This window comes from Pseudogymnoascus verrucosus, assembly GCF_001662655.1.
Source record: "Pseudogymnoascus verrucosus strain UAMH 10579 unplaced genomic scaffold scaffold_9, whole genome shotgun sequence".
In the NCBI taxonomy this organism is placed as follows: Eukaryota; Fungi; Ascomycota; class Leotiomycetes; order Thelebolales; family Thelebolaceae; genus Pseudogymnoascus; species Pseudogymnoascus verrucosus.
Genome location: NW_017263660.1, coordinates 199,467 through 221,267, shown reverse-complemented (window position 1 = coordinate 221,267; position 21,801 = coordinate 199,467). Strand labels below are relative to the sequence as shown.

Sequence of the window (21,801 nt, the reverse complement as noted above, 5' to 3'; positions counted from 1 at the left end):
TATGAGCCGATACTAAACCGTTACAGCCTTCCCCCGAATATTCTTCAGGACCGCTGGACCCATAGTTGGGCTACATAACCTAGAACCTAGATTCACTTCGGGCCAAGCTTTGACAGCCAGGGTGAGCGTGGTCACCCGGGGTGGTACAACACTAAGTATATTGGCTTCCCTAGGCGGTAAAGCGTAAGCAAGATGGAAAGAATATGTGGAAAACGTACGAGAAAGGGTCTTGGGAACCTCCTGGACACCTTGGTGGTTGCGTGAGTCTGCAGTTTGGTCAGAGGTACCCTGTACTGTGCCGTAGAACACAGAACGCCACCATATGGTAGTGGACCATGCTTCTCGCCTGGGGATACTTGAGATGCTTGTGAAACCTAACATCCCAACTCCTAAATCCCATACCCCATCCCGTCCCGGCAGCTGGGAACGTGGAAAGGGCGTTTCGGTTTTCGGGTCAACAAGATCCCTGGACGTGCATTGGCGAGATATACGGCCCCAGGTCGTACAGTACGATTTGGAATACAAGTATCTCCCATCTGCCACCTGTGGTATCGCTCCTCGGGATATATTCCAGAAGGAGAGAAAAACGGTATTCTTCTCATATGTCTCGGTCGCTTTGACCATATCTGGTTCCCAAGTATTTGACGTCCAAGCTGTCTCCGAGACACAAATCCGCTACCCTTTCCCTGTACAGCGCAGCGAGAGTTCGGTCGCGTAGATGAATAGTAGAGTTCTTGACATCTGACACCGATATGAGTTTTCCTTAGGTTCTAATGTACAGTACCTCCATTGTAGGTAGCAGCTGGGCTCGGTGTCGTCAGCTACGTCAGTATTATCAGATATGGCATCGACAGCTGCAACTGTCCCACAAGCCACATGCGCCTTCATCGGGCATGCCGGATACCGACGAACGCCACATATGTTTGATATGCCATAGGCTGCTAATACTGCGGGGGTTGATCTATCGGACCACATTGATCAGCATGGAAGCGAACTTAGAACCTCCGCTGGGGAATACTAATGGTTGGCCAATCTCGCCTGTATGTTGGAGACCAAGCAGTTGGCGATCGAGCTGGTCTTTCAGCTTTCGCTGTCATTCTCATGCTGCCTCTGAAACGGCTGTGCATGCTCCAGAAGAGCACAGCTGAGTCTTCGTCAAAATTACTCTCTGGGCGTCAAGTCGACCTGCACGAAGAGAAGACGCACACATTACTCTGCACACTTGACCGCCAGAAGAAACACTAGGCTCTCTTCAACACTATATGAGCATAAATAGGGTGGCAAATTGGATAATAGTACGCATAAAGTTGACCCAGATAGTAGAGAGACTGTAAAGACCTTCTACGAGTATAAGAAATGTAAATCGCGATACAGAGACACAGTACCAGATATTAGGAGAAGAGTCTGTAAATAAAGGATATAAGCGCCCAAAATAATCGGGGGAAAATTGTTTCATAGATGTTGGTTGGTTGTGCCCATTTGATTCGCTTGTGGTTAACTTATTGTGGTTGTGCTTGTGTAACATGAGATGCAGGGCGACTACAGCACTGTGCACTAGAACACAGCGCATCACCAAAACACCCAACATATGTATCATACTATATAAAGTCACGTTCATACAAGAAAAATCACGGTGGATAATGTCAAGGATATCATAATGCAGTCTTCTCCTCCACCCGAAGATGACGGGAAGACAATTGAACTCCTGTTGACAGACCTCAACCATGGCAAGTCGCGTCAAGAAGAACCGCGTCTGGTCACGTGTACTAATTGGGAATTATAGCTGCTCAGATACCGGCGAAACAAAGGGCTGTGAAAATCAATGGGACAGTAGAAAGAGTAGCAAGCAAGGCCTTTGAGGATGGGCTGTCCGAAGCGTCCTTGGATGAGCTTGTTGACATCGTAACGCTGCCAAATGAGCTCGACCAGGCGAGCATCGCGAACATCATCAGAAACTTGTACCCAGCCGCACAAATATCGGACGATACCCTTGTGAAAGTTATAGGCTCTGTGGGCCATGGGCAATCCAGAGTGGCCTTTCCGGTGCAGTCATTGCTGTTGAAGTGGCTGGTTATGGTCTACGACTCCATTAGGAACCCGAAGATATTGTCTCATGCATACAGCTTCCTGTTTAACCTGCTCGATACAATTGCCATAAGGTTTATTTCGCTCCGTCATCTTCTGTCTTCAGATGCTAAAAGCAAGCAGAGCGCCCCTATGCCATCTCCTGTCGCTGATTACTCGCCGAAAACACGTGAGACCATTCCGAATTCAATCTCTGTAAGTAAATGCGCTACAAACTTGAAGCCTGACAGCTGACATGGCCTAGATTGGAATTAGCAAGGCGTGCTGGTAGTGAACCACCACTCGTTGGGCTCATCAGAGTATACAAGGACTATTATCCAGATGTCATTGTTGGCCAGCTGACAGCGGGAAGAGCATCGGTGTTTACGGTAAAACCAAAATAGCCTTGCCCAAACGATACCACATCTAATAGTTTACAGCATCCAAATCCAGAATGGAAAGCTAGGTTGGCAGAAATCCAAGAAGCGCATGCTCAGAAGACTGTGGACGAACAACAAACTCGACGAGACACCTTCCGAGTTGTGAGACGTGGCATAAATGGGGTAAAGCGAAGCAGAGTCTCTGTGATACCAGAGGTGCACACCTCTAATGCTCAAGAGGTAAGCATGCGCACAACGATCGAGCCTGGGTGGTTTGCTAACTGATGCAGACATCGGTGACATTGGAAGAAATTGAGAATGCCAACGGCTTTGTTGCCGAGCTCGAGAAGATAGAACTGCCCAACCAATTGGTAGCTGTCATGGGTGACCCGCTACTGCAAAAGCTCCTGCAGTTGAAATCTACCGATGCGGTGAGGCAGCGAGTGGATAACTGGCTCATGGCATTCTTTGAAGACCAGCTAGAGGGGGATGGGTCATCGGAGGGCGCTCTTGTGGACATGTTGGCTTCAATATTGGAGTATACTCGATTCACAAAAGTAGGTCTACATCAAAATCACACCTTCGAATCCGTACTAACAGGTTAGGATCTCCCACCGGCTTGTGCTAAATATCTCCATTCCCTACTCGAAGACTGGAATGGGGTTACAGGGCGCGCGGTTGTGCTCGATCTCCTTTCCTATACTCATATTGCTCCATTTGAAGGTATGGACACGCTCGCTATAAGGGGTCACCATGATGTTAATATTTTCTAGAACTCTATTTATCAACTTTTCAGCCGCTGGAATGGGCAATTCTAGATGACACCCCGAATTCGCAGACAGATCTTCTTACATTCTACACCTCCATCCTCAGAAACTGGACTTCTTCTCTTCTCTCCAGCACCCCACCAGCCTTCACAAGTACCACAATTAGCGCTCTTACCTCGCACGTTAATGTTTTGGCTTTAACGATAGTCCAAACAGGCCATTTACAGAGCACCATCACTCATCACTCGGTACTCTGCTTCTACGAAGCCATGGCTGGTCTCCTCAGTCAACCCTCACTCCAAGCACATGTGCGCATCACAACTCCACCATCAGCTCTAGTATACACACTCCACTTCGCACCATCACTATCAACCTTCTCCCGCCTTTGCGCCATCCTCGCACTCTACAAACGAACCTTCGAGACAGCGATGTCGAAGCCCATCCCCGCGCGCCCGGACCCAGCCCAAGGACCATCCCCAGAATCATACCCCAAAGAGTACGTCAACCATTTCAACGGCTTCCTCATGGACATCTGCAACTGCCTGTGGCGCTCGCGGGCGTTCAATACTACAGACACGAACGCCCTTGGTTGCCTGCTTCCGCCTCCGCTACTCCCGAAATTTACATCGTATGTCTCCTCCCTAGACACTGGCCTCACCCTGCCATCTCTATTCACCCTCTCGTATTCTCCCGTCCTCTGCAACCTCTCGATCTCGTATCTGCGAGAGCTGGAGGATAAGGCGGATGAGGCAGGAGGCGGGATCAAGGTCAGGCACGCGGGCCCGGTGACACAGAAGAGCTTGGTTACGCTAGGGAAAGATGGGGGGTTGCAGCTTAGTTGGGCAGATTATAGGTTAGGTGTGCTGACGTACTTGGAGCGGAAGGGTGCCAAAGGGGTGGGGGAGCTGATGTATAACACGATGAAGCATTTGATGACGGCGAGAGAGGCGGCTGCCAAAGCTTGAGGGGTAGTAATAGAACACAATGACAAACGCATTTTGACATAAAGTAACATAGGCTTGATGCCGAACCGTCTCAATTTCTACCCACTGTGCATTAAACATTATATCCATCGAGCGCTTCCGTCCCGGTAGTAAAGCCCTCATCTCTCATCGTCTACTGCAGTAAAGACGCCCTAACTCCCTGTCCCATAATCAGACAACAGCCCATTTTATACATGCGCCAGGCACTTCCTTTCCTCTAACCTCCCCGTACCGTATGTACGTCTCGTATCCATCCGTCTCGTTGGGTGTATTCCACGCCCCCATGCCACTACAACTCCTTCTGGGCCTGAGCCGCAGTCGCTGCGCTGGCCCTCGCCGTCTCAATTATAGCGCGGAGTCGGTCTCCCACTGTCATCGCGACTGTCTCTGATACGCTCGAGGACAGTGCGTCCTTGGAGTCCCCGTCGCCTTGGTAGTAGAACCAGGCCCGGTTCATGAGGAAGGTGATGTGTTGCGGGAGGTAGAGGCAGCCGGCAATAAGGACCATGGAGAAGATGATGAATATGCAGGAGTCTAGAGAGTAATTAGCACTGGAACTGGAACATTTGTCTTGTGACGGAGCGGTTGGGGGTTTGGAAAGGGGGCCTTGATCGAGGACAGCGGAACGGCCGGGTTTAGGGGCGCGACGGGGGTATCTGGGCTCAATAGAACCGGGAGAATGGGTAGAGTAGACATACTGAAGATGAACTTCTCCGTCGGCGTCAACATGTAAAGACTGAATGTGACTTCATACTGATATCTCTTGCGTTGGAGCCATCGGAAACCCGAGGAGACAACGGAAGTTTCGGAAGGCATTGCGCCGTTTTTCGAGGGTATAGCTGAACAAGTATATTTCCTAGGGCGAGTCGTGAGAATAGATAATATCGTATTGGCAGAGCGAGGGGTCGTCGAGTCGTTGAATTCTGTAGTTGGACAATGTGAAGTTGGCGATTTTGACTTCCCGTCCCTGGTGTATGCGTATTCCGGACCCCTGCATATCGGCCCTCGCGGCGCCGATAGCCTCGTGCCTTGTCTCGAAACCCACGCCTTACGACGCCACCAAATACAGGGACTGTACCACCGGGTTTAACAGCAATCCTCTCTGTCAACTCGGATTACGGATAGATATGAGCTGAGCCAGTAATCATGCTGCGCGCCCTCACACCCCACGCATGGGCTCCGCGCGCCAACGCAGCCGCACGACTCATATCAACCGCCACGCCTCGATTGGTGAAAGCCATGCCGCAGCGCCCCGCGCCAATCCCCGAGGAAGAGTTCACTGAAGCGTTCCTCTGCGGATCCGGCCCTGGCGGTCAGAAAATTGTACGATACCCTGCCATTGCTCGGAGACCGAATGACTACTAACTTGTGCGCCAGAATAAAACTTCCTCCGCTGTACAACTCAAGCACCTTCCCACGGGCATTGTGCTGAAAGTGCAGGCGACACGATCAAGAAGCCAGAATCGGAAGATTGCGAGGGCGATGTTGGCGGAGCGGGTGGAGCTACTGGAGAAGGGGCCGGAGAGTCGAGTGGCTATTGTGGGAAATGTGAAGGCTAAGAGGAAGAGCAGCGCAAGCAAGAAGAGTAAGAGGAAGTATAAGGCTTTGGATGATGCGAAAGCGGAGGCCCTTGAAGCAGCCAAAGCTGCGGAGGCCAGCGGTGCTGCTAGTGAAGATTCAAAAGGGGATTCACACGGGGCCAGCTGAGTGATTTGGGCTTGGATATACAACCCCATCTCAACCAAACATAGACAGCTCATATACTGTCATACCCAGACTTTCAGACCCCAGGCATATATGGCAGCTCTTGGGGCCCTGCATGTAACCACACCCAGGGGAAAGGTGTTGAAGCCGCATGGAAATCAGGTCACAGATGCCAGGCCCAGTTCCAATTAGGATAGCCACATAGACATAATAATCAAGGTTCCAATTCCCATTAGAGATTGTCTATGTTACAAGCATGCTCGCAATAAAAACTGACATCAATCCCATCACCGTCGTAGCCCCTCCACACGTCCCCAGCCTACCCACCACGTGCAAACCCCTCCATTACAGAGCCAGGTTATACGCATACTCATCCTCCATATTCTGCGAAATCCACAGCAGCACGGAACTACCACAAATTAGCCAACCCATTAAATCATCACGCACAAGAAACTCACCTCAGCATCACCCCGGCATTCGCCAACACATTCGCCAACCCCATCCCAAGCGTCGGCCACGGCACGCCCGGCACAATATACTTCATGACGAACACGGCAACACCTCCAGCCATGCCGCCCGCAAGGAAAGCAAATCCAAGGAACAGCACAACGCGCGCCTTCCACGCGACGCCAGACCCGGAGTACGAGAACGAGTCGGCGGAGAGGCGCGACTTCTCGATCGAGTTGATGATCAGCATGCCCAGCGTGGAGAAGATGAAGGGCAGCCAGTCGATGAAGGTGATGTGGGTGTGGAGGGAGCCGTTGAGGGGGGACTTGGAGTAGACGGCTGCGTCGAGGAGGATGTAGAAGGCGAGGGAGAACTAGGGGTAGTGAGTTAGCTTGAGTCGAAGGAACTATATGGAGTTGTGAGGAAGTGGGTATATCTCCAAAGATAGAGCGCTTGCCCGCTATCTGGATGGGATCCTCGCAACCCGGATGGTCTCGACGAGATCGAAGACATAGCGTTTGAAGCTATAGAGGAGCTGTAGATAAACTCACCAATCCCCCAGCGGCATACACGCCCGCGCTCCGCACCATGGAGCTATTGACCCATTCCGGGATCTGGAACTTCCAGAGCCTCTCTTCAGACATCGTCGCAACAGTAAGCGCCTGCTCGTTGTTTGTGGTTTGGGAGTCGCAGATTAGAAGTGACTGGGCCTGAGCCTTGGTAGGAATCTAATATGCTTCACCTCGCTAGCGGAGATAATGGTCGCTTGGGTGGTATTCGTGGGTGTTGATGTTACGGCGGTTGTCGTTTGATCATAGGTTGAACCGCCATGATCCGCCCGCCTAGCTATTGGTGACGACGTCTCTCGGCGTCAATCACAAGTCACGTGCCGACATAGTTTTGGTGACGGTTTGGCTCACAACCAGTCCTGTTATTAAGAAGCACTTCTCACAATCAAATTAACAGGCATTTACACGTCAAATGATAATCGCGTTTATCAACTATTCATCATCGAATTCAAAGACAGCCGCTGCCCTCAATCTTGCGCCCCACTCCTACAATGCTACACACTGATCTAATCCGACATGCACAAACCGGGTTGCGAAAAAAGTCCCCCTCCCATATTGCCTCATTGCCCCTAAACTGATTACCCAGCGAAGTGCTTGCCAAAGCGCGCTGCTGCCTCGAAGAAGAGAAATAATGAAACGTCGAGTTCTATGGTACAACAGAAGATGATGTGAATTCAGGGAAAAACGTCTTTCCGACTATGGTGACTCCAGTAAACCGTCAAGGCCAATCAAGGTTCCGCCGTTGCTTCATGTATGTATCACTGCCAGTGAAAACTGGCCGTGGTGCATATGCGATATGTAACCCCCATTAAAACTGCAGCAGCTGCAGCGATCCCAGTACGCCGTTGGTTGCATCTATTGGACTAGAAGCAATTCCTCATCTCATAATCATATCTCAATGGTCTTCATGACGCTGTCGTCCTCGACCGTTGCCTGCTTGGTCGCGTTGCCGTTCAACTTGGAGTCTGCGGCCGATGTGCTATCCGCCTTCACATTCTCCTTGTCGTCTTTGGTCGGAGGCGGGTCTAACAGGGACTCCATGGCCTTAATGCGCTTCTCCTCGTCACTGGCTCGGGGAGTTCCAATTTCAACAAGAGGTTTGCTGGAACTGGACACATCTGTGTTCACGACGCCCTGCAGCGGGGAGGCGACTTGTGCCGATGGGATTTCCTCCGCGACTTTCGATAGGGGGCTTGACTTTGGATAGTTGGGCCTGTTCGGGCTTGACACGGGAGAAGCGCCGCTGAATCTTTGCATGGATCGTCCTCGTGGCTCGCCAATCTCGGCAACCGGGCTATCGTACGGGGAGCCTGTAGGAGATCCAGCACCCTTAGCAGACCCGTTGTGCGGCCGCCTCCTTGGACCTCTGCGGCCGTACTTTTGATCGGATCTCCATCTGAGAATATCCAAGTAGCCGGGCTCAACATGCGATGTCTTGAATTCACGAAGCTTCAGCTCGTTCGTGTCCTCGTCGATAAACCATTTGCCGCTGTTCATGTCGTCGGCGACAGTCGCCAAAAATGATGCCCATGATCTAGAAACAACGTATTTGCAGTCGTAGTCGCGACCGAAAAGGATAACCTGACCCCATTTTCCGGTAGGGCCAGGCGCCAGGTCCACAGCCAAGTTGTTTCCTCCCCAATCACGAGCTAACGGGATCCAACGGGGGTGTGCATAGACTCTCTGGATTGCTCCTGGGGGTTGCGATTCCTGCTTGGCGAGGAGGTCCTGGCGCCACATTGGGTTTTGTGGCTGCTGGGGCTTCTTCGGGGGTGCTGCTGATGAGCTTCCCCCAAGAGCTGTGGCCGGTGTCGTGGGCCCGGATGTTGATGGTGCATTGAGATATTGCTCGTTAACCGTTTTCCAATTCCTCCACTCATGTACAATCTCCTCACAATCAAGCAACATACAGCCAAAAATCATTCCCGTCGGTCGACCGCCCACTTCTTGTCCATCGTGGACTTGTAGAGACTCGCGCACGTCCATTGGCAAAGAGCAGTCGAGTTGGTGTTCAAGGTCGTTCAAGTCGTTGCTTGTGCATCCCTCTCCAAGCTCCTCAAAGAGTTCCTCGTAGTTCTCCTCAGCCCACTTATCCATCCTCCTCCACGAATGTGCAACCGGTGGTGGCGGTGGCAGCCCTTCCTGGAAGGCCTGCATCTGAATCTCGCCAGGGCTTGTGTTTTCCGCGAAGTTGTCATTCTGTCTTTTTTGAGCTGACGACGATCTCATTCCAGGCGAGTATGGCGATGGAGAAGTGTTCCCTGGGTTCCGGGCGTATGCGGGCGACGGAGGGAAGGCATTGCCATTTAGCGCTGATGCTGAGCTCGCTTGGTCGTCGAGGTAAGGGGATGAGATATCAGCGCGAGACTCGGAGCCATCGGTCGCGACGGAGGTAAGGGGGTCGTGTCGACTCTGAGCGAGTGGTACATGCTGGCCAGTGCGATATGGGGAGTCAAAATCGGAATCTGTATATAAATCATGAGCATAACGTCGCGGCAGCCACGGTGGATTCGGGGGTGAGCGTACGGCGATCGTAACTTGTTAGACTGTGCCAAGCAGATCGGAATGCTTTTCCGAATCCAAGCCTATATCGCAGAGGCCAAAGTCAGTACAGGCAGGACATGGAGATGGGGGATGAGGAATGGGGTGGAGCTTACGAAGCCATCGGGAAGAGCTGCAGGAGCGGAGGTTGTTGATGGAGGGAGAGGTATCGCGGACACCCAGTCGTTCAATCGTAGATTGCCTGCCAGTGATGGCGTTGGTCGACTGGCAGATAATCTTACTCGCGCCTCCTGTAAATGATGCAAAAGAGTGTTGTATTGAGAGGGGAGTTAGTGAAAGATCGAGATTCAGGGTGTCCTCATGGGTGTCGCGTCTTTAGGAGTTTGGAACTTGGAGTAAGTCGGCTACAGATAGTATCCTTTCCTCCTTCCCTCTGTGCCTATCCACCTATCGCTCGATTAGGGTAATCTGCGCTAAACAGGGTTTCGAGGAACGACCTAACGGTCCGACCTGGAACGTTCAGGAACTTAATCTTGCAAAATACTGTAATTTACTACGTTTACTAATATGTATAAAAAAGAAATGAGAAGGTGCAGCGAAATACTTTAGTGAGTTTACACATGAAACAAAATAAATATTTGGAAGTACGCTTCATCTCAGTGCGACGCGGTACGAGTAGATGATTAAAGGGGACGGGGACACCAGGGTGCTCCTACAATTAGCCACAGGCGGACAGGCCGATTTATTCTTAGGGTCTTGGTACTGTATGGGAGAACAACAGATGAATGCTTGATGCTTCAATCACTGACAGGTTTTATTACTGGGTTTTGTTCGTTCTGTCAACTTATATATTTTACAGAAAATGAGGATTAATACCGCGTGTTGGCGTATGGGAGAAGGGCCAAAACTGGTTTCGTTCCTTGCCCGACTCACTTACCCATATATTAACTGTTCTATGTATAGATCGCTTTATATCCAAGAACGGCGATGGGCTATTCTCAAACCCCAACGTTATATCCTACAGATCACATTTCAGAACCATTCCATTGCCAATTCCCTCTCATTCTAACATATGAAGCATTCCTTTTTCACGATCCTCATACGATTCTCCTAGCCCTGCAAAAAAAATACCAACCCGGCACGCAAAAACTGGGAACGGCAAATGATGCGCACCCCCCCCCCAATCCCCATTACCACGTCCCCATTTTCTCAGCTTCTCTCCTCCTCTCTACCAAGCAAACGGCATACACACACGGCCTGGACCCATCTCAGATCAGCGTGGCAAAGGCCTCAGAATCCCCACGATGCGCGCCGAAAGGGGAAACAAAGGGAATAACAAAAGTACACTAACAAAGGGGGGCGGTGGTGGTCCCAGTTATAATTTACAAGCTAGCTCGGCTACCCTGGTCACGTAACGTGATTTCGAAGTTCGAGGTGCCGAAATGGAAGGGGAAGGACGAGGGAAGTTCTCCACACAGCAGCTGGGCAAGGGGAGATGCAAGTTGCGGGCTAAATTATTGTGGCGCCAAGGAATGCGTACTGGATTATAGATTGTGCGTCTGCGTTTGCTCAGCCTCTGTGTCAGCCACCGTCGCACTGATCAAGGCGCGAGCCGTTTGATGGTTTTGGCGACGCCGCGGAGTGGAGCACGCGTTTGGCATGGGAAATAATATGAAGTTCTGCATGATGATGGTGGGAAGGAAGCGCCTGCCTGGTATTGTGTCCTTAACTGTATCCTGAATGAAGCCCGCTCTCCAATAGATATTACACGCCCAGCTCACCTGCCAAATATCACATCGGATATATATAATGTACTGTACAATCCCACCCAATCATTCCGCCAAGGTATCCATCCAAGTGACCCGTTCCCATACGCCCGCCTTCCCCCTGAAAATGATTCCAACACCAACGTCCCATCAAATCAGCTCTGCCACATATACTCGCTGAGTTGAAGTAGGAGATCTCCCATATTCCGCTTTGCCACAGTGCTAACTCCTCGCTCCGGGTCGGCCATCTGCTCGCTGAAGCAGAGCTCAATCAGCGTCTTCAGCTCGTCGTAGGTGAACTCTGGGTTTCCATCCTTGCCCTTTGGCTCCTTGGCCTTCTCCAGCACAGCGGCGGAGCCCTCCATGAAGAGGTCGTAGTAGTCTGCGGAGCGGGTGAGGCTGGAATCCGGCTCAATGTTTTTGAGGTTCTGCTGTAGGACGAGGATGTTAAGCTGCATGCGTCCGCAGCCGTTGGCATTCATGGGCTGTACCATGCCAGCATTGGTGACGAGGTAGTTGTCAATGAGGAGGGCCAGGCCGTTGCGGAGAAAGCTTATTTCTTTGTCATGGAGGTAGTGGCTGGTCGTCTCGTCGTAGGCGACAAGTTCGGCATTGAGGGATAAGATGCGAGGGTCGGGGTCGCTGACGACTTGTTCCAAAAGGTAAGGTGCGTTGGAGGGAGATAGGGCAAGTGCGAGGGTCTGCACAATCTGGCATCGGCTCTCAACGTGCAGGTTCAACAGGACAGTGCCGGCGAGATCTTGGTATGACGAGACGATTGAGTCGAAGGCGCTAGAACTGTTAGAATAGACAATCATTTAAATCAGTGGATAGAACTTACACAACAGTCTCTTGTGTCATCGGTAGGTATACAGAGCCATTATCACCAGGCCCTCCTGCAGCCTGTAGTAAAGTCCAGCGACGGCTTTGTGATGCACGCATTGTTGTCCGTCGGGAAGAATCAGCGTCATGATGCGTGATATTCCGAAGCTGGTTGATCTTGCTAGCCAGCCACCTCATACTCGTATATAGCAGACAAAGAGATGTGATAATCTTCCGATCCAATATAATATCAGAGTCAGCCAGAGGATTCTCATTTGTTTGCAATATTAGAAGACCACTCTCTTTGTCCAAAAGGCTGCGGTTCTCCTCCCCATCCGTCCAAAGCTTCTTGACGGTATCGTGAATCTCGCCAGGCCCCATTGCGATGGCAGCCGACGCTTTCAGGGATGGACCATATGATTCTGAATCCTGGGTTTTCGACACCAGCGCTTGGTACCAGTCGCAGCACCTGTCATAATAACTGACCATCTGCGTAATAATAAGCTGGCTGAAGGCTTGGTCGTGCGGAATGGTGTCCAGCATGCGACAGAACGCCGTGATGAGATCAAAGAATGCTGAGCACCCCTTGAGGATAGGCCGTCGTGCAACTTCTGCCCACTTAGGATCTTCCTGGAACGCATCTCCTTCCTCGAATGTTTGGCTACTGAACTTCACCAATGTCTCGTCAAGTTGAGGAAGGAACACGTTGACGAGGAAATCGTCAAGGAACGATGTCAACGACTTCGTCTTGATTTCTGGCGCCGGAGGCACAATGTCTTTAAGTCTTTGCAGGAAGGCCAAAGACGGCGGTAAGAGGGCACCCATATTGAAAACGCTCGGGTCAATCAGTAATTTATGCCCAGTAGCAGCTCCATCGGTTTTAGGAGCTTTGTCGTCCGATGTAGTGCCCGTTGGGCGTTTAGAAACGGAAACTAATCCCGGCACAGATGTCTTCAGGATAGACTCCAGGTCATCAAATTCAATATTCATGATAGATGACTTCGGATCAATATCCGATAGGCTGAATATCTTCTTGCTCTTATTTCGCTGCCCCCGTTTGAACACATCCGCATCTTGACTAATCGACTGGCTCATTCGGTAGATATTGGTATCTGTCGCGAGATAGTCATGTAATAAGGAGCGTATCTCGTTTTGATAAAGCATCCACAACTCTCTAAAACTACCCGTCAGGGATTCCGGTTCACGAATGTTCTCGCGCTTCGCTATTCCCACGACAACATCGTGGAAGACGCGGTGCCCCTCGGCTATAGACTCGAATTTTGCATATAATGTCCACAGTAGGTCGCTAATAACAACGTGCCTGACATCATCATTCTCAATACCAAGATCAACTCGGTTTTTCTGATTATTGCCAGTGCCACGGGAGACATTGGGGTGTCTTCGGTCAACTTCGTTATTGGTCTTGTCCACAACTCTGAAAAGCTCAACAGGTAGTCTCTGCTCAATAGCGTTCACAGCGACGTCTAGTCGATCCATTTTATTCAGCGATTCAACAAGTAATTGGATATAATAGAAGCTGTCGGCCTCGGGGTTCCTTGTCGGGTCTTCCACCATAGGGTTTTCTGTGTCAAGTTCGTCGAGGAAATGGTATAGCGGTGGTAACTCAGGCACAGAAGCGTCACGGCCTTCCGAGCTGGCGCCTTGGCTGATCTCCTTAACATGGGCCTTCCATCGATCTTGACAGTAAGGTGATTTCAAGTATAGATGGCTATGCAGCTCCTCGATCAGGATGTCCGTCAAACTCGTCTCTTGGTTCGCCAGGTATGCCCGCAGGTCGCTCAAGGCACCAATATTGTCCATTTCGGGTTTCCTGAGTAGTCTGAGAGCATCTTGAAGCACATCAACCGCTGTCAAGAATCGCTTCTCTGATATCCTTGCCTCCAGCTTGTCTGTCACCAGCCGCAGATGCTCTATCTGGGCTAGGCATTGGAGCATCTCATCGTAACCCTGTGAAGTCGAAGCCAACCCCTTCAATTCTGGGCGTGTAGTTGACAGGCCACTTTTAGCTTGTGACAATGATTCCCTCAGTTGCCGTAACCTTGTCTGAGACGATTGTATGCTTGATTGGATTTTGTGGAATGTACCGATCGAACTGTTGAAACCCTGATGGTGTTCATTGACAATAGCTTTCAGCGCTCGTTGTAATTGCTTATGGGTTGCTTGAAACTCGCTGTATTGGTTCGCTCGGCCAAGGGAGCTCGAGTCCATGAGCTGGAGCGCGACCTGGACCGGTACACATTTGTCTTGCGCCATAAAGGACCATTCGGACTGGATATATTGGAGAACATCTGCGCGGAACCACGGATTAGCCCTGTAGTTCTTCCTTCGTGATGACATGGAGCTTTGCAACAAGTAGTAACTTGAACATGAAGCTTAACAACAAGGAGTAGCTTCATGTTATACACCTTGGCAATGAAGGGGGTGTTCCTCCAAGCAAGGGGTAAACATTCCAGAAGAGACAACATTACTAACCTTCGATCTGCCTCGTCCCACTCCCACCACCCCCCCTCGTAACAGCTCTCTCTCTATCCCTCGCAACCGAATTATTCTGACCACCCGAGTACGATCTCTCCCCCATACTCGGTTTCCTAAACTCCCTCGCCGCCGGCCCATCAGGCGGCCTCATACTCCCACCATCAGACGCTCCATTCCTAAACCCCCTCGACTCATCCGACGGTCTCCTCTGCGCCTGCTGCCCCGGCGCCGGCAAATTCTCTCTCGACCTATTATCCCTCCCCCCATACACCTGCTGCTGCTGCTGCGGCGGCGCCCTCGGCACCGGCAACGGCTGCTTAGGCGACGGCCCAGCGCTGCCCGCCGGAGCAATACTCTGCGCATAGAACCCACCATACCCCCCCGCGCGCCCCTGCCCCGGCGGCTGCGGCGCGCGTCTCTGCTGCTCGCGATTCGCAGCCTGCTGCGGTGGTGGTGTGCCTAGAGGCGGGGTACCGTATCTGTCGCCGTACGGGTCGTAATCGTCTGTGCTTGGTGTTGCACCCGGGCTGCGTTCCCGCGGCGGGTTTGGGGTTGCGGCGGCGAGGGAGTCGCTGCTCTGCGTGTACGGGTCGGCGGAGGCATTGAAGCCTGCGTAGGGGTTTTGTGCCATGGATGGGTGTTTTACGGCGATGAGGGCATGTCGAGTGGGAATTCTCGCGCGCAATAGGCTGGATTGGTTTGGGGGCGTCGTCACGGTGGTGAAGCTATGGTGGTCGTTACATAGGTGGCATGGGGTTACGGGAGTTGCCGAGTAGTGCAGGTGTGCTGGCGGCGATGACAGCTACCCCGAGAGCTATAGGTCCCAGTGTCATTGGGAGCAAAATGTTCGATATCTGAGTATGGCAATTATTTTACGTTCCACCAGCGAATTAATACGGCTTTATCGTTGCAATAGGAAGTGAACTTGAGTTTGTTGTTCACGTGTGCAAAAATAATAAAAGATATAAAATAATAATCAAGCTACAATTATTTACTCCTTTGTAATAAACACTCTATATAAGAGGCCTCCTTCATAATATTAGCTTCCAATAATATAATACTAGGCCAATTTGTTTAGATAGGTCTATTCCATGCCTTATGTACTCACATGATGTTTCTCTGTACATGGTGCCATAATTATTTTTCGTCAACACTTTACACCCTTCTCAAACTACAAACACACCTCGAGCTTTATATGTAACCCCTATGTTTTCGAAACATAGAGTAGAGACTAGGGGCTGCAGCTATGCACGAAGGCATACAGAAGCAAAGGTCAGAAGCATCATCCTCCACATGATCCTCAATCCATTTCTCAGTGACAATTTAGCACACATAGAACACACAGAATCACACCAGAGAGCACAATATTTAGAGAACTGTTGCATTGATACTTCTATGAGCGCTTTGACTACACCATGGAGCTGTGCCATTAAAATCACAAGAGGAGCAAAGCGTCCGGAACAACTCGCGCCGAAAGCATCAAATCCGAGGCATATTCACCTATTTTGAGGAAGGCTCTCCACCAGCAATGACCACCGAATAATAACCTTATTTAGAAGCACTTCCTGTGAACGATGGATGGCCCACTGCAAAAACAGTTAACAAATGCATCAATACACACAGGATTAGGAATGCACATACCTCTCATCGTACTCTTGCTTAGAGATCCACATTTGCTGGAAGGTCGACAGGGAGGCGAGAATGGATCCACCGATCCAGACGGAGTATTTGCGCTCCGGTGGTGCGATGATCTTAACCTTCATGGAGGATGGTGCAAGAGCAGTGATCTCCTTCTGCATACGGTCGGAAATTCCGGGGTACATGGTGGTTCCTCCAGACTGTGGCATATGTTAGCATGAAACGGGGAGGAGGGGTCGGGTGTAATAAGTACCATAACGATGTTGCCGTAAAGATCCTTGCGGACGTCGACATCACACTTCATGATGGAGTTGAAGGTGGTGACGTGGATACCACCGCTCTCAAGACCCAAAACGCTTGGGGCGAACAGAGCCTCAGGAGCACGGAAACGCTCGTTACCAATGGTGATAACCTGTCCATCAGGAAGCTCGTATGACTTCTCCAAGCTGGAGCTCTGGCTGGCGGTCTGGATCTCCTGCTCGAAGTCGAGGGCAACGTAACAAAGCTTCTCCTTGATGTCGCGGACGATTTCACGCTCGGCAGTGGTGGAGAAGGTGTAACCGCGCTCAGCGAGGATCTTCATCAGGTAATCGGTCAAATCACGGCCAGCCATATCGACACGAGCAATGGCGTGAGGAAGAGCGAAACCCTCGTAGATGGGGACAACGTGGGTAACTCCGTCACCGGAATCGAGAACGATACCGGTGGTACGTCCGGAAGCGTAAAGGGACAGGACGGCCTGGATGGAGACGTAGAACGCTGGGGCGTTGAAAGTCTCGAAAACAATCTGTGTCATCTTCTCTCTGTTGGACTTGGGGTTGATTGGCGCCTCGGTAAGGAGGACTGGGTGCTCCTCGGGGGCAACACGCAGCTCGTTGTAGAAGGTGTGATGCCAGATCTTCTCCATGTCGTCCCAGTTGGTGACAACACCGTGCTCGATTGGGTAGCGGAGGGTGAGGATACCACGCTTGGACTGTGCCTCATCTCCTACGTACGAGTCCTTCTGGCCCATACCAATCATAATACTTTGGAACCGTTAGCATCCATCTGCGTCAACAGACGAAGGCAAATGCAAATGAACTTACCCATGGTGACGAGGACGTCCAACAATGGAAGCTGGAAAGTTCGTAAGTGTCTGACTACGAGTATTTGCGCTCACCAGGCTTGGCGGTCGTGCTGACGCTACACCTGTGATGTGATGGGTACTTACGGAAAACTGCTCTCGGAGCATCATCACCAGCGAAACCGGCCTTGCACATACCAGAGCTGCAACAATCGTCAGTATGGTGCTCAATGCCGAATAGGGTCGCCGAATGTGGTGGTTGAGGGCATATCGCGGGATGGTGACGGAGGTTGTTGGGTAGAAGCTACCCCACAATCAAGTCGGTGAAGGGGTCTAATGCGACAACTCACCCATTGTCAATGACGAGGGCTGCGACTTCTTCTATAGCGATGGAGTCGTATTAGCATGAGCTCCCTGAGATCTCGAAGAGGTCCATCCATATGCGCATCGCGCAAGATTGGGGGGGAGGGGGGAGATGGTAATCGGCTTACCTTCCATGGCTGCGGATTACGTTGAACCGTCAACAAATGTGCAATATGTGCAAAGGTACGAAAAAGAGCTCACTTCCTCGATAAGAGTAAGTGAAGAATATATGAAGATCACGAAAAGGAATTCGTGGTCGATGGGGAGGAGTTCTTGATGTAATAGAGATAGAGGCAAGAGGGAAGGAGGAAGTCGTCGGCGACGTGACGATGTTGTAGTAGTGTTGTAGTGTGGGCTAGGCGAGAAGGGCAGTTGCCGCTTTACTGGCTGGGGAGTTGGGTGGTTGATCCTACTCCTACTTTAGAGTGTAAGTACACTTTTTTGGGAAGGCTGGGGGAGAAAGGGAGAAGGGGGGGTAACCAACGTTTCTTCCGATCAAATGCCAACAAATTGTACAGGGAATGATGGCACAATTGAAAAAATATTCACTTTCATACATATCTACGTTTTATATCGTTGTACCATAGCATATTTTACTTCATTTAGGCTTCCAACCTTAAGAATCTCCGTAGCAGGCAGCACCATTTTGTACACTTTGCCACGAACGCGCGTACCCCAACTCAGTAGGTAGAGAGAAGAGGGAGAGACGGAGAGGAGGGAGGGGAGTACTATTACTGTACTGTACCGCTGTTCAGCCCCAACTAACAGCTCAGCCCATTGAGCAACGTCATGTCTTACAGTACCCCTCCATATATATATTGTTCAGTGTAACTATAAAAGGAGGCTTCAAGATTTGGAAGATCAGATGCCTCCTGCCTCCTTAATCCCCTTTATGGTCGGCCTGGTCGAGGCACCCATCTATTCTTCAATAATGCAGGGGGAAGTGGGGGGGAAGAGAGGACAAATGTACCTTTCCGTAACAGAAAGTGAGGGGGGGAATCGTTGGTTTTCCCAGCCATCGGTCGGCGAACTGCTGCCACCACGTTTCTGGACAAATGGCACGCTGTTCTTACGGGCTACACGGACCCTCCAACACTTAATTTAGATAAGGGAGGGGCAGCCATTAGTGGGGTAAGGTCCAAAAGTAAGCGGTCCAGCGCAATATCGAGATGAAAGCGCGAGGCCATATAACGATCCGTTCATAGATGCTAGATGCTATGGGAATTGTCAATGCTGCTTAAAGTATGTATGTCAATCCTATATTGGACTTTGAAGGCGCATCATCGTTTTTTGAATCAACTGGTTTTGTGGGTTAGACCCATCGTATAATAACTGGTCATCATCGACCCAGGTATTTTATTTAATGCCTCAGGCATCAGGCATCAACCCACCGCCGTATACGGGTATACGTGTATACGTACAGAATGTCTCGGAACCTACAAGAAGGAACGAGATATTCGGCTTCGAAATAATATGGTAAAGCAGAATTTCACATAATTTCACATAATTTCAAATTTAATCAAACAATTCATTATACCCTTCCTCGCCGAGAATATAACGTGCGGCCTACCAATAATCCTCAATTCTCAATTTACCTAGGCAGCCATTTTGGACACCGCTGCTGTGCAACGTTTCCACGTGCATCCTTATCGCCCTTATCAGTTCCTGGATTTTTCTCAAAAGCCACCAAGCCTTGTCCCGCGAATTTCACACATTATTCCACAGCCTCACCACACAAGCCTCACCTCACAAACTCCTCTATAACCCCGCCACCATGAATCCCCAACTCAACAAGATCCTCAAATGGAGCGTCGAAAACTCCGCCGCCCCCGTCGCAAGCGCTGATGGCTCCGCCGCCCCCCCCCGCAGCACCAGCACCCTCGACCCCGAAGTCCTCGCCTCCCTCTTCGGCGGCCCCTCCGAAGCCGACCTAATGAAAGACTCCATGTCGGCCATCCTCTCCACCGACCCCGAAATGACCATGGAGGCGCGCATGATCGCCTTCGACAACTTCGAGCAGCTGATCGAGAACCTCGACAACGCGAACCTGATGGAGCCGCTGAAGCTGTGGCAGCCGCTCATCAGCCTGTTGTCGAGCGACGAGGCGGACCTGCGCATGATGGCCGCGTGGTGTATTGGGACTGCGGTGCAGAATAATGAGAAGAGCCAGAAGATGCTATTTGGTGAGGGGGGCATCCCGCCGCTGGTGGATTTGGCGATTAATGAGAAGGAGACGAGGGAGGTGAGGAGGAAGGCGGTGTATGCGCTTAGCTCGGGGTTGAGGAATTATCAGGAGGCGATGAATGAGTTCGTGGATGATATGAAGGATAAGGGACAGAAGAACTATGGGATTGTGGATGCGGCGGATATGGATGCTGTGGATGGGATTATCAATTACTTGAGAGAGCAGGCGTCGAAATCTGCTTAGGATTGAGATATATAAACGAGAGCGGAAAAAGGCGTTTGGGAGTTATATGGCGGTGCATATGAGGGCATATGGGCATTAGAAGTCAAAGGGCCTTTGCCTGGTTGACAGGACCTGCTAGATATAAAGATACAACGAGAGGATAAAATATCATGCACCTTCACTTGTCATATCTAATTTGTCTGACTTATTACTATTGTGAGACATGCCATTGTTGCTGGATCTTTGAACCTTGTAAATAAATTATAATGATAACTATGAATAAACAAATATTGGATCCTCAGGTATATTCAGTGAATGGCTCTGTCTATTCGGCCTTTCTAATAGATATATAGATACATATAGCCTACATCAACGCTCCCAATGCTATTCATACAAATCTGTTCAACCACCCTAGTTCACATATTTACCATGGAATGGTACACCAAGAGCCTTAAGGAGAAGTCTAGCGTGACGGTCGGAAGTCGCGGTCGTCTTGCAAATAACGTGGAATCCGGGAATATAAGCTGGCGGGTACATCTATAGATAGTCAGTCCTGCGCACGAATAATATCACTGTCAAACATAAAACTTACATCGTAGTTGACCTCGACCTCTGGGAACAGGTTCGCCGAGTTCTTGTCGATACCCCATGCGATGTTGCCGCTGTTGTCTCCGGAAGATCCGTTGACACCCGGCCAATCTTTGATCTTAGGCAAGACCAGGTTGACACACTTATCGACGAACTCCCATGCAGCATCTCCTTTTATGGTGGACGTCAGAGAAATCGGCATATCCGCCCTAATACCGAAATTCTGGACGGTCTGCTTTACTCTGTGGACCTCGGGCCTCACCCCGGTGATAGCCTGCAGCATCATACCGGCAACATGCAGATGACCCGAGCTCCCGGCTGCCTCCTTCACCATGCAGTGAACAGTCACCTCCTTGATCTTCGGGATAGTCCTCCAGTTGATTTCCTTCTCGAGCAGCCTCAGGTTATCGCTACCGCGGGGCCCACGCTTCGGTCTGTTCTTCATGTATGGAGACGAGTCGTCCCAGGATCTCAGACGATCTGCCCTCGGCTCCTTAACAGTTCCAGGAGGTGTGTGGGAGTATGCGAGGGTCATGATGTCTGCGGCGACGGTGGACTGGTACGTCTCGACCAATCGGGGCGTGGAGAATGGACCTGGGACGAAGAGACGAGATGCTGGGTCGGAGGTTGGAGGCGGTTGATGTGGATGCAGAGGTCCACGGAAGTATCGTGGAGGCCTGTATTGATATCTGTACATTCAAATTAGCATTCTGAGCTGCCCAGTCCGATTCGTGACCCATACCGACTGCGAGGGAGTTGTGTCCTGCGCGACTCCGCTCTCTTGATCGGATCATACGATTTGACCTCTCTCGGGCTCGGCTTGCCGGTCAAGAACGACGATTGAGACTCGAGGTCCTGGAAATCCTCGGATTGCTCCTGAGCCGGTGTTGCGGCGTTGGAGGCCGCACGCCTGCCATTGTGCGAGAGTATTTGGACAGAAGGGCGAGCGCCTCGTAAGACTAAGCGACTAAATGTCGACGGAACCTCTTTTAAGGCCATGGTGGGAGCGCTGGGGGAATGGTCGAGATCCTCGTCCTTCGCTCGTGGCACGTCCGCGATGCTACAAAATTATTGTCGGGAACAGCCGCGACAAGCGCTTGGGAGGCTAGCGCCAATTTACGTGCCCAGGGTCGAGCCTTCCTTTATCGAATTAGCGAGCGTGAATTCAAATTGAGCACGTGACCGAAATTGACTAAACCATATTGGGCTTGGGCGAATTTCGCGGTTGCTAGGGATCTAAAC

The 21,801-nt window shown here is 50.9% G+C and overlaps 9 protein-coding genes across 9 annotated transcripts; 3 read left to right on the top strand and 6 right to left on the bottom strand.

Annotated features, from left to right (window-relative positions):
* Positions 1–865: 865 nt before the first annotated feature.
* On the top strand, positions 866–4,204 carry VE01_02343 (uncharacterized protein). Its single transcript, XM_059463434.1, has 9 exons — positions 866–1,464; positions 1,535–1,727; positions 1,784–2,159; positions 2,209–2,280; positions 2,330–2,453; positions 2,505–2,684; positions 2,735–3,001; positions 3,050–3,167; positions 3,218–4,204. The coding sequence occupies exons 2-9, from the start codon at positions 1,658–1,660 to the stop codon at positions 4,174–4,176; spliced, it is 2,166 nt and encodes a 721-aa protein (XP_059319913.1). The 5' UTR covers positions 866–1,464; positions 1,535–1,657; the 3' UTR covers positions 4,177–4,204.
* A 28-nt stretch (positions 4,205–4,232) lies between these two features.
* VE01_02342 (uncharacterized protein) lies at positions 4,233–5,295 on the bottom strand. The gene is made up of 2 exons (XM_018271852.2): positions 4,893–5,295; positions 4,233–4,728 (listed from the first exon to the last, which is right to left on the bottom strand). Exons 1-2 carry the CDS (start codon positions 5,008–5,010, stop codon positions 4,484–4,486), a joined length of 363 nt encoding a protein of 120 aa, XP_018132832.1. The 5' UTR covers positions 5,011–5,295; the 3' UTR covers positions 4,233–4,483.
* Positions 5,237–6,128, top strand: VE01_02341 (uncharacterized protein). Its single transcript, XM_018271851.2, has 2 exons — positions 5,237–5,517; positions 5,572–6,128. Exons 1-2 carry the CDS (start codon positions 5,341–5,343, stop codon positions 5,899–5,901), a joined length of 507 nt encoding a protein of 168 aa, XP_018132831.1. The 5' UTR covers positions 5,237–5,340; the 3' UTR covers positions 5,902–6,128.
* Positions 6,114–7,163, bottom strand: VE01_02340 (uncharacterized protein). Its single transcript, XM_018271850.2, has 3 exons — positions 6,897–7,163; positions 6,357–6,718; positions 6,114–6,307 (listed from the first exon to the last, which is right to left on the bottom strand). The coding sequence occupies exons 1-3, from the start codon at positions 6,987–6,989 to the stop codon at positions 6,244–6,246; spliced, it is 519 nt and encodes a 172-aa protein (XP_018132830.1). The 5' UTR covers positions 6,990–7,163; the 3' UTR covers positions 6,114–6,243.
* Positions 7,164–7,333: 170 nt separating this feature from the next.
* Positions 7,334–10,003, bottom strand: SMI1 (Cell wall assembly regulator). The gene is made up of 3 exons (XM_018271849.2): positions 9,572–10,003; positions 9,441–9,499; positions 7,334–9,379 (listed from the first exon to the last, which is right to left on the bottom strand). The coding sequence occupies exons 1-3, from the start codon at positions 9,577–9,579 to the stop codon at positions 7,803–7,805; spliced, it is 1,644 nt and encodes a 547-aa protein (XP_018132666.1). The 5' UTR covers positions 9,580–10,003; the 3' UTR covers positions 7,334–7,802.
* Positions 10,004–11,105: 1,102 nt separating this feature from the next.
* On the bottom strand, positions 11,106–15,335 carry VE01_02337 (uncharacterized protein). Its single transcript, XM_018271848.2, has 3 exons — positions 14,498–15,335; positions 12,024–14,313; positions 11,106–11,974 (listed from the first exon to the last, which is right to left on the bottom strand). The coding sequence occupies exons 1-3, from the start codon at positions 15,129–15,131 to the stop codon at positions 11,338–11,340; spliced, it is 3,561 nt and encodes a 1,186-aa protein (XP_018132667.2). The 5' UTR covers positions 15,132–15,335; the 3' UTR covers positions 11,106–11,337.
* Positions 15,336–15,870: 535 nt separating this feature from the next.
* On the bottom strand, positions 15,871–18,130 carry ACT1 (actin). The gene is made up of 8 exons (XM_018271846.2): positions 18,049–18,130; positions 17,693–17,982; positions 17,552–17,582; positions 17,349–17,404; positions 17,224–17,254; positions 16,392–17,163; positions 16,142–16,338; positions 15,871–16,086 (listed from the first exon to the last, which is right to left on the bottom strand). The coding sequence occupies exons 2-8, from the start codon at positions 17,697–17,699 to the stop codon at positions 16,053–16,055; spliced, it is 1,128 nt and encodes a 375-aa protein (XP_018132665.1). The 5' UTR covers positions 17,700–17,982; positions 18,049–18,130; the 3' UTR covers positions 15,871–16,052.
* Positions 18,131–18,993: 863 nt separating this feature from the next.
* FES1 (hsp70 nucleotide exchange factor fes1) lies at positions 18,994–20,143 on the top strand. Its single transcript, XM_018271845.2, has one exon. The coding sequence runs from the start codon at positions 19,339–19,341 to the stop codon at positions 19,990–19,992; it is 654 nt and encodes a 217-aa protein (XP_018132662.1). The 5' UTR covers positions 18,994–19,338; the 3' UTR covers positions 19,993–20,143.
* Positions 20,144–20,220: 77 nt separating this feature from the next.
* On the bottom strand, positions 20,221–21,599 carry VE01_02334 (uncharacterized protein). Its single transcript, XM_018271844.2, has 3 exons — positions 21,302–21,599; positions 20,564–21,248; positions 20,221–20,508 (listed from the first exon to the last, which is right to left on the bottom strand). Exons 1-3 carry the CDS (start codon positions 21,556–21,558, stop codon positions 20,383–20,385), a joined length of 1,068 nt encoding a protein of 355 aa, XP_018132663.1. The 5' UTR covers positions 21,559–21,599; the 3' UTR covers positions 20,221–20,382.
* Between the last annotated feature and the right edge of the window lie 202 nt (positions 21,600–21,801).

What these genes read in the sequence shown, in the direction of transcription:
- VE01_02343 (XM_059463434.1), top strand. Translation starts at nt 1,658, where the DNA reads ATGCAGTCTTCTCCTCCACCCGAAGATGACGGGAAGACAATTGAACTC. An exon ending in CTCGATACAATTGCCATAAG is followed by an intron (nt 2,160 to 2,208) that starts GTTTATTTCGCT and finishes AAAAGCAAGCAG; the next exon opens with AGCGCCCCTATGCCATCTCC. An exon ending in GAAGAGCATCGGTGTTTACG is followed by an intron (nt 2,454 to 2,504) that starts GTAAAACCAAAA and finishes AATAGTTTACAG; the next exon opens with CATCCAAATCCAGAATGGAA.
- VE01_02342 (XM_018271852.2), bottom strand. Translation starts at nt 5,010, where the DNA reads ATGCCTTCCGAAACTTCCGTTGTCTCCTCGGGTTTCCGATGGCTCCAA. An exon ending in GACGGAGAAGTTCATCTTCA is followed by an intron (nt 4,729 to 4,892) that starts GTATGTCTACTC and finishes ATTACTCTCTAG; the next exon opens with ACTCCTGCATATTCATCATC.
- VE01_02341 (XM_018271851.2), top strand. Translation starts at nt 5,341, where the DNA reads ATGCTGCGCGCCCTCACACCCCACGCATGGGCTCCGCGCGCCAACGCA. An exon ending in GCCCTGGCGGTCAGAAAATT is followed by an intron (nt 5,518 to 5,571) that starts GTACGATACCCT and finishes CTTGTGCGCCAG; the next exon opens with AATAAAACTTCCTCCGCTGT.
- VE01_02340 (XM_018271850.2), bottom strand. Translation starts at nt 6,989, where the DNA reads ATGTCTGAAGAGAGGCTCTGGAAGTTCCAGATCCCGGAATGGGTCAAT. An exon ending in TGTATGCCGCTGGGGGATTG is followed by an intron (nt 6,719 to 6,896) that starts GTGAGTTTATCT and finishes CACTACCCCTAG; the next exon opens with TTCTCCCTCGCCTTCTACAT. An exon ending in AATGCCGGGGTGATGCTGAG is followed by an intron (nt 6,308 to 6,356) that starts GTGAGTTTCTTG and finishes AATTTGTGGTAG; the next exon opens with TTCCGTGCTGCTGTGGATTT.
- SMI1 (XM_018271849.2), bottom strand. An exon ending in TCTAACAAGTTACGATCGCC is followed by an intron (nt 9,380 to 9,440) that starts GTACGCTCACCC and finishes ATTTATATACAG; the next exon opens with ATTCCGATTTTGACTCCCCA.
- VE01_02337 (XM_018271848.2), bottom strand. Translation starts at nt 15,131, where the DNA reads ATGGCACAAAACCCCTACGCAGGCTTCAATGCCTCCGCCGACCCGTAC. An exon ending in TGGGACGAGGCAGATCGAAG is followed by an intron (nt 14,314 to 14,497) that starts GTTAGTAATGTT and finishes GGTTCCGCGCAG; the next exon opens with ATGTTCTCCAATATATCCAG. An exon ending in ATGACACAAGAGACTGTTGT is followed by an intron (nt 11,975 to 12,023) that starts GTAAGTTCTATC and finishes TAACAGTTCTAG; the next exon opens with CGCCTTCGACTCAATCGTCT.
- ACT1 (XM_018271846.2), bottom strand. An exon ending in GCCCTCGTCATTGACAATGG is followed by an intron (nt 17,405 to 17,551) that starts GTGAGTTGTCGC and finishes CGATTGTTGCAG; the next exon opens with CTCTGGTATGTGCAAGGCCG. An exon ending in TTTACGGCAACATCGTTATG is followed by an intron (nt 16,339 to 16,391) that starts GTACTTATTACA and finishes CATATGCCACAG; the next exon opens with TCTGGAGGAACCACCATGTA.
- FES1 (XM_018271845.2), top strand. Translation starts at nt 19,339, where the DNA reads ATGAATCCCCAACTCAACAAGATCCTCAAATGGAGCGTCGAAAACTCC.
- VE01_02334 (XM_018271844.2), bottom strand. Translation starts at nt 21,558, where the DNA reads ATGGCCTTAAAAGAGGTTCCGTCGACATTTAGTCGCTTAGTCTTACGA. An exon ending in ACACAACTCCCTCGCAGTCG is followed by an intron (nt 21,249 to 21,301) that starts GTATGGGTCACG and finishes TTGAATGTACAG; the next exon opens with ATATCAATACAGGCCTCCAC. An exon ending in AGGTCGAGGTCAACTACGAT is followed by an intron (nt 20,509 to 20,563) that starts GTAAGTTTTATG and finishes GACTATCTATAG; the next exon opens with ATGTACCCGCCAGCTTATAT.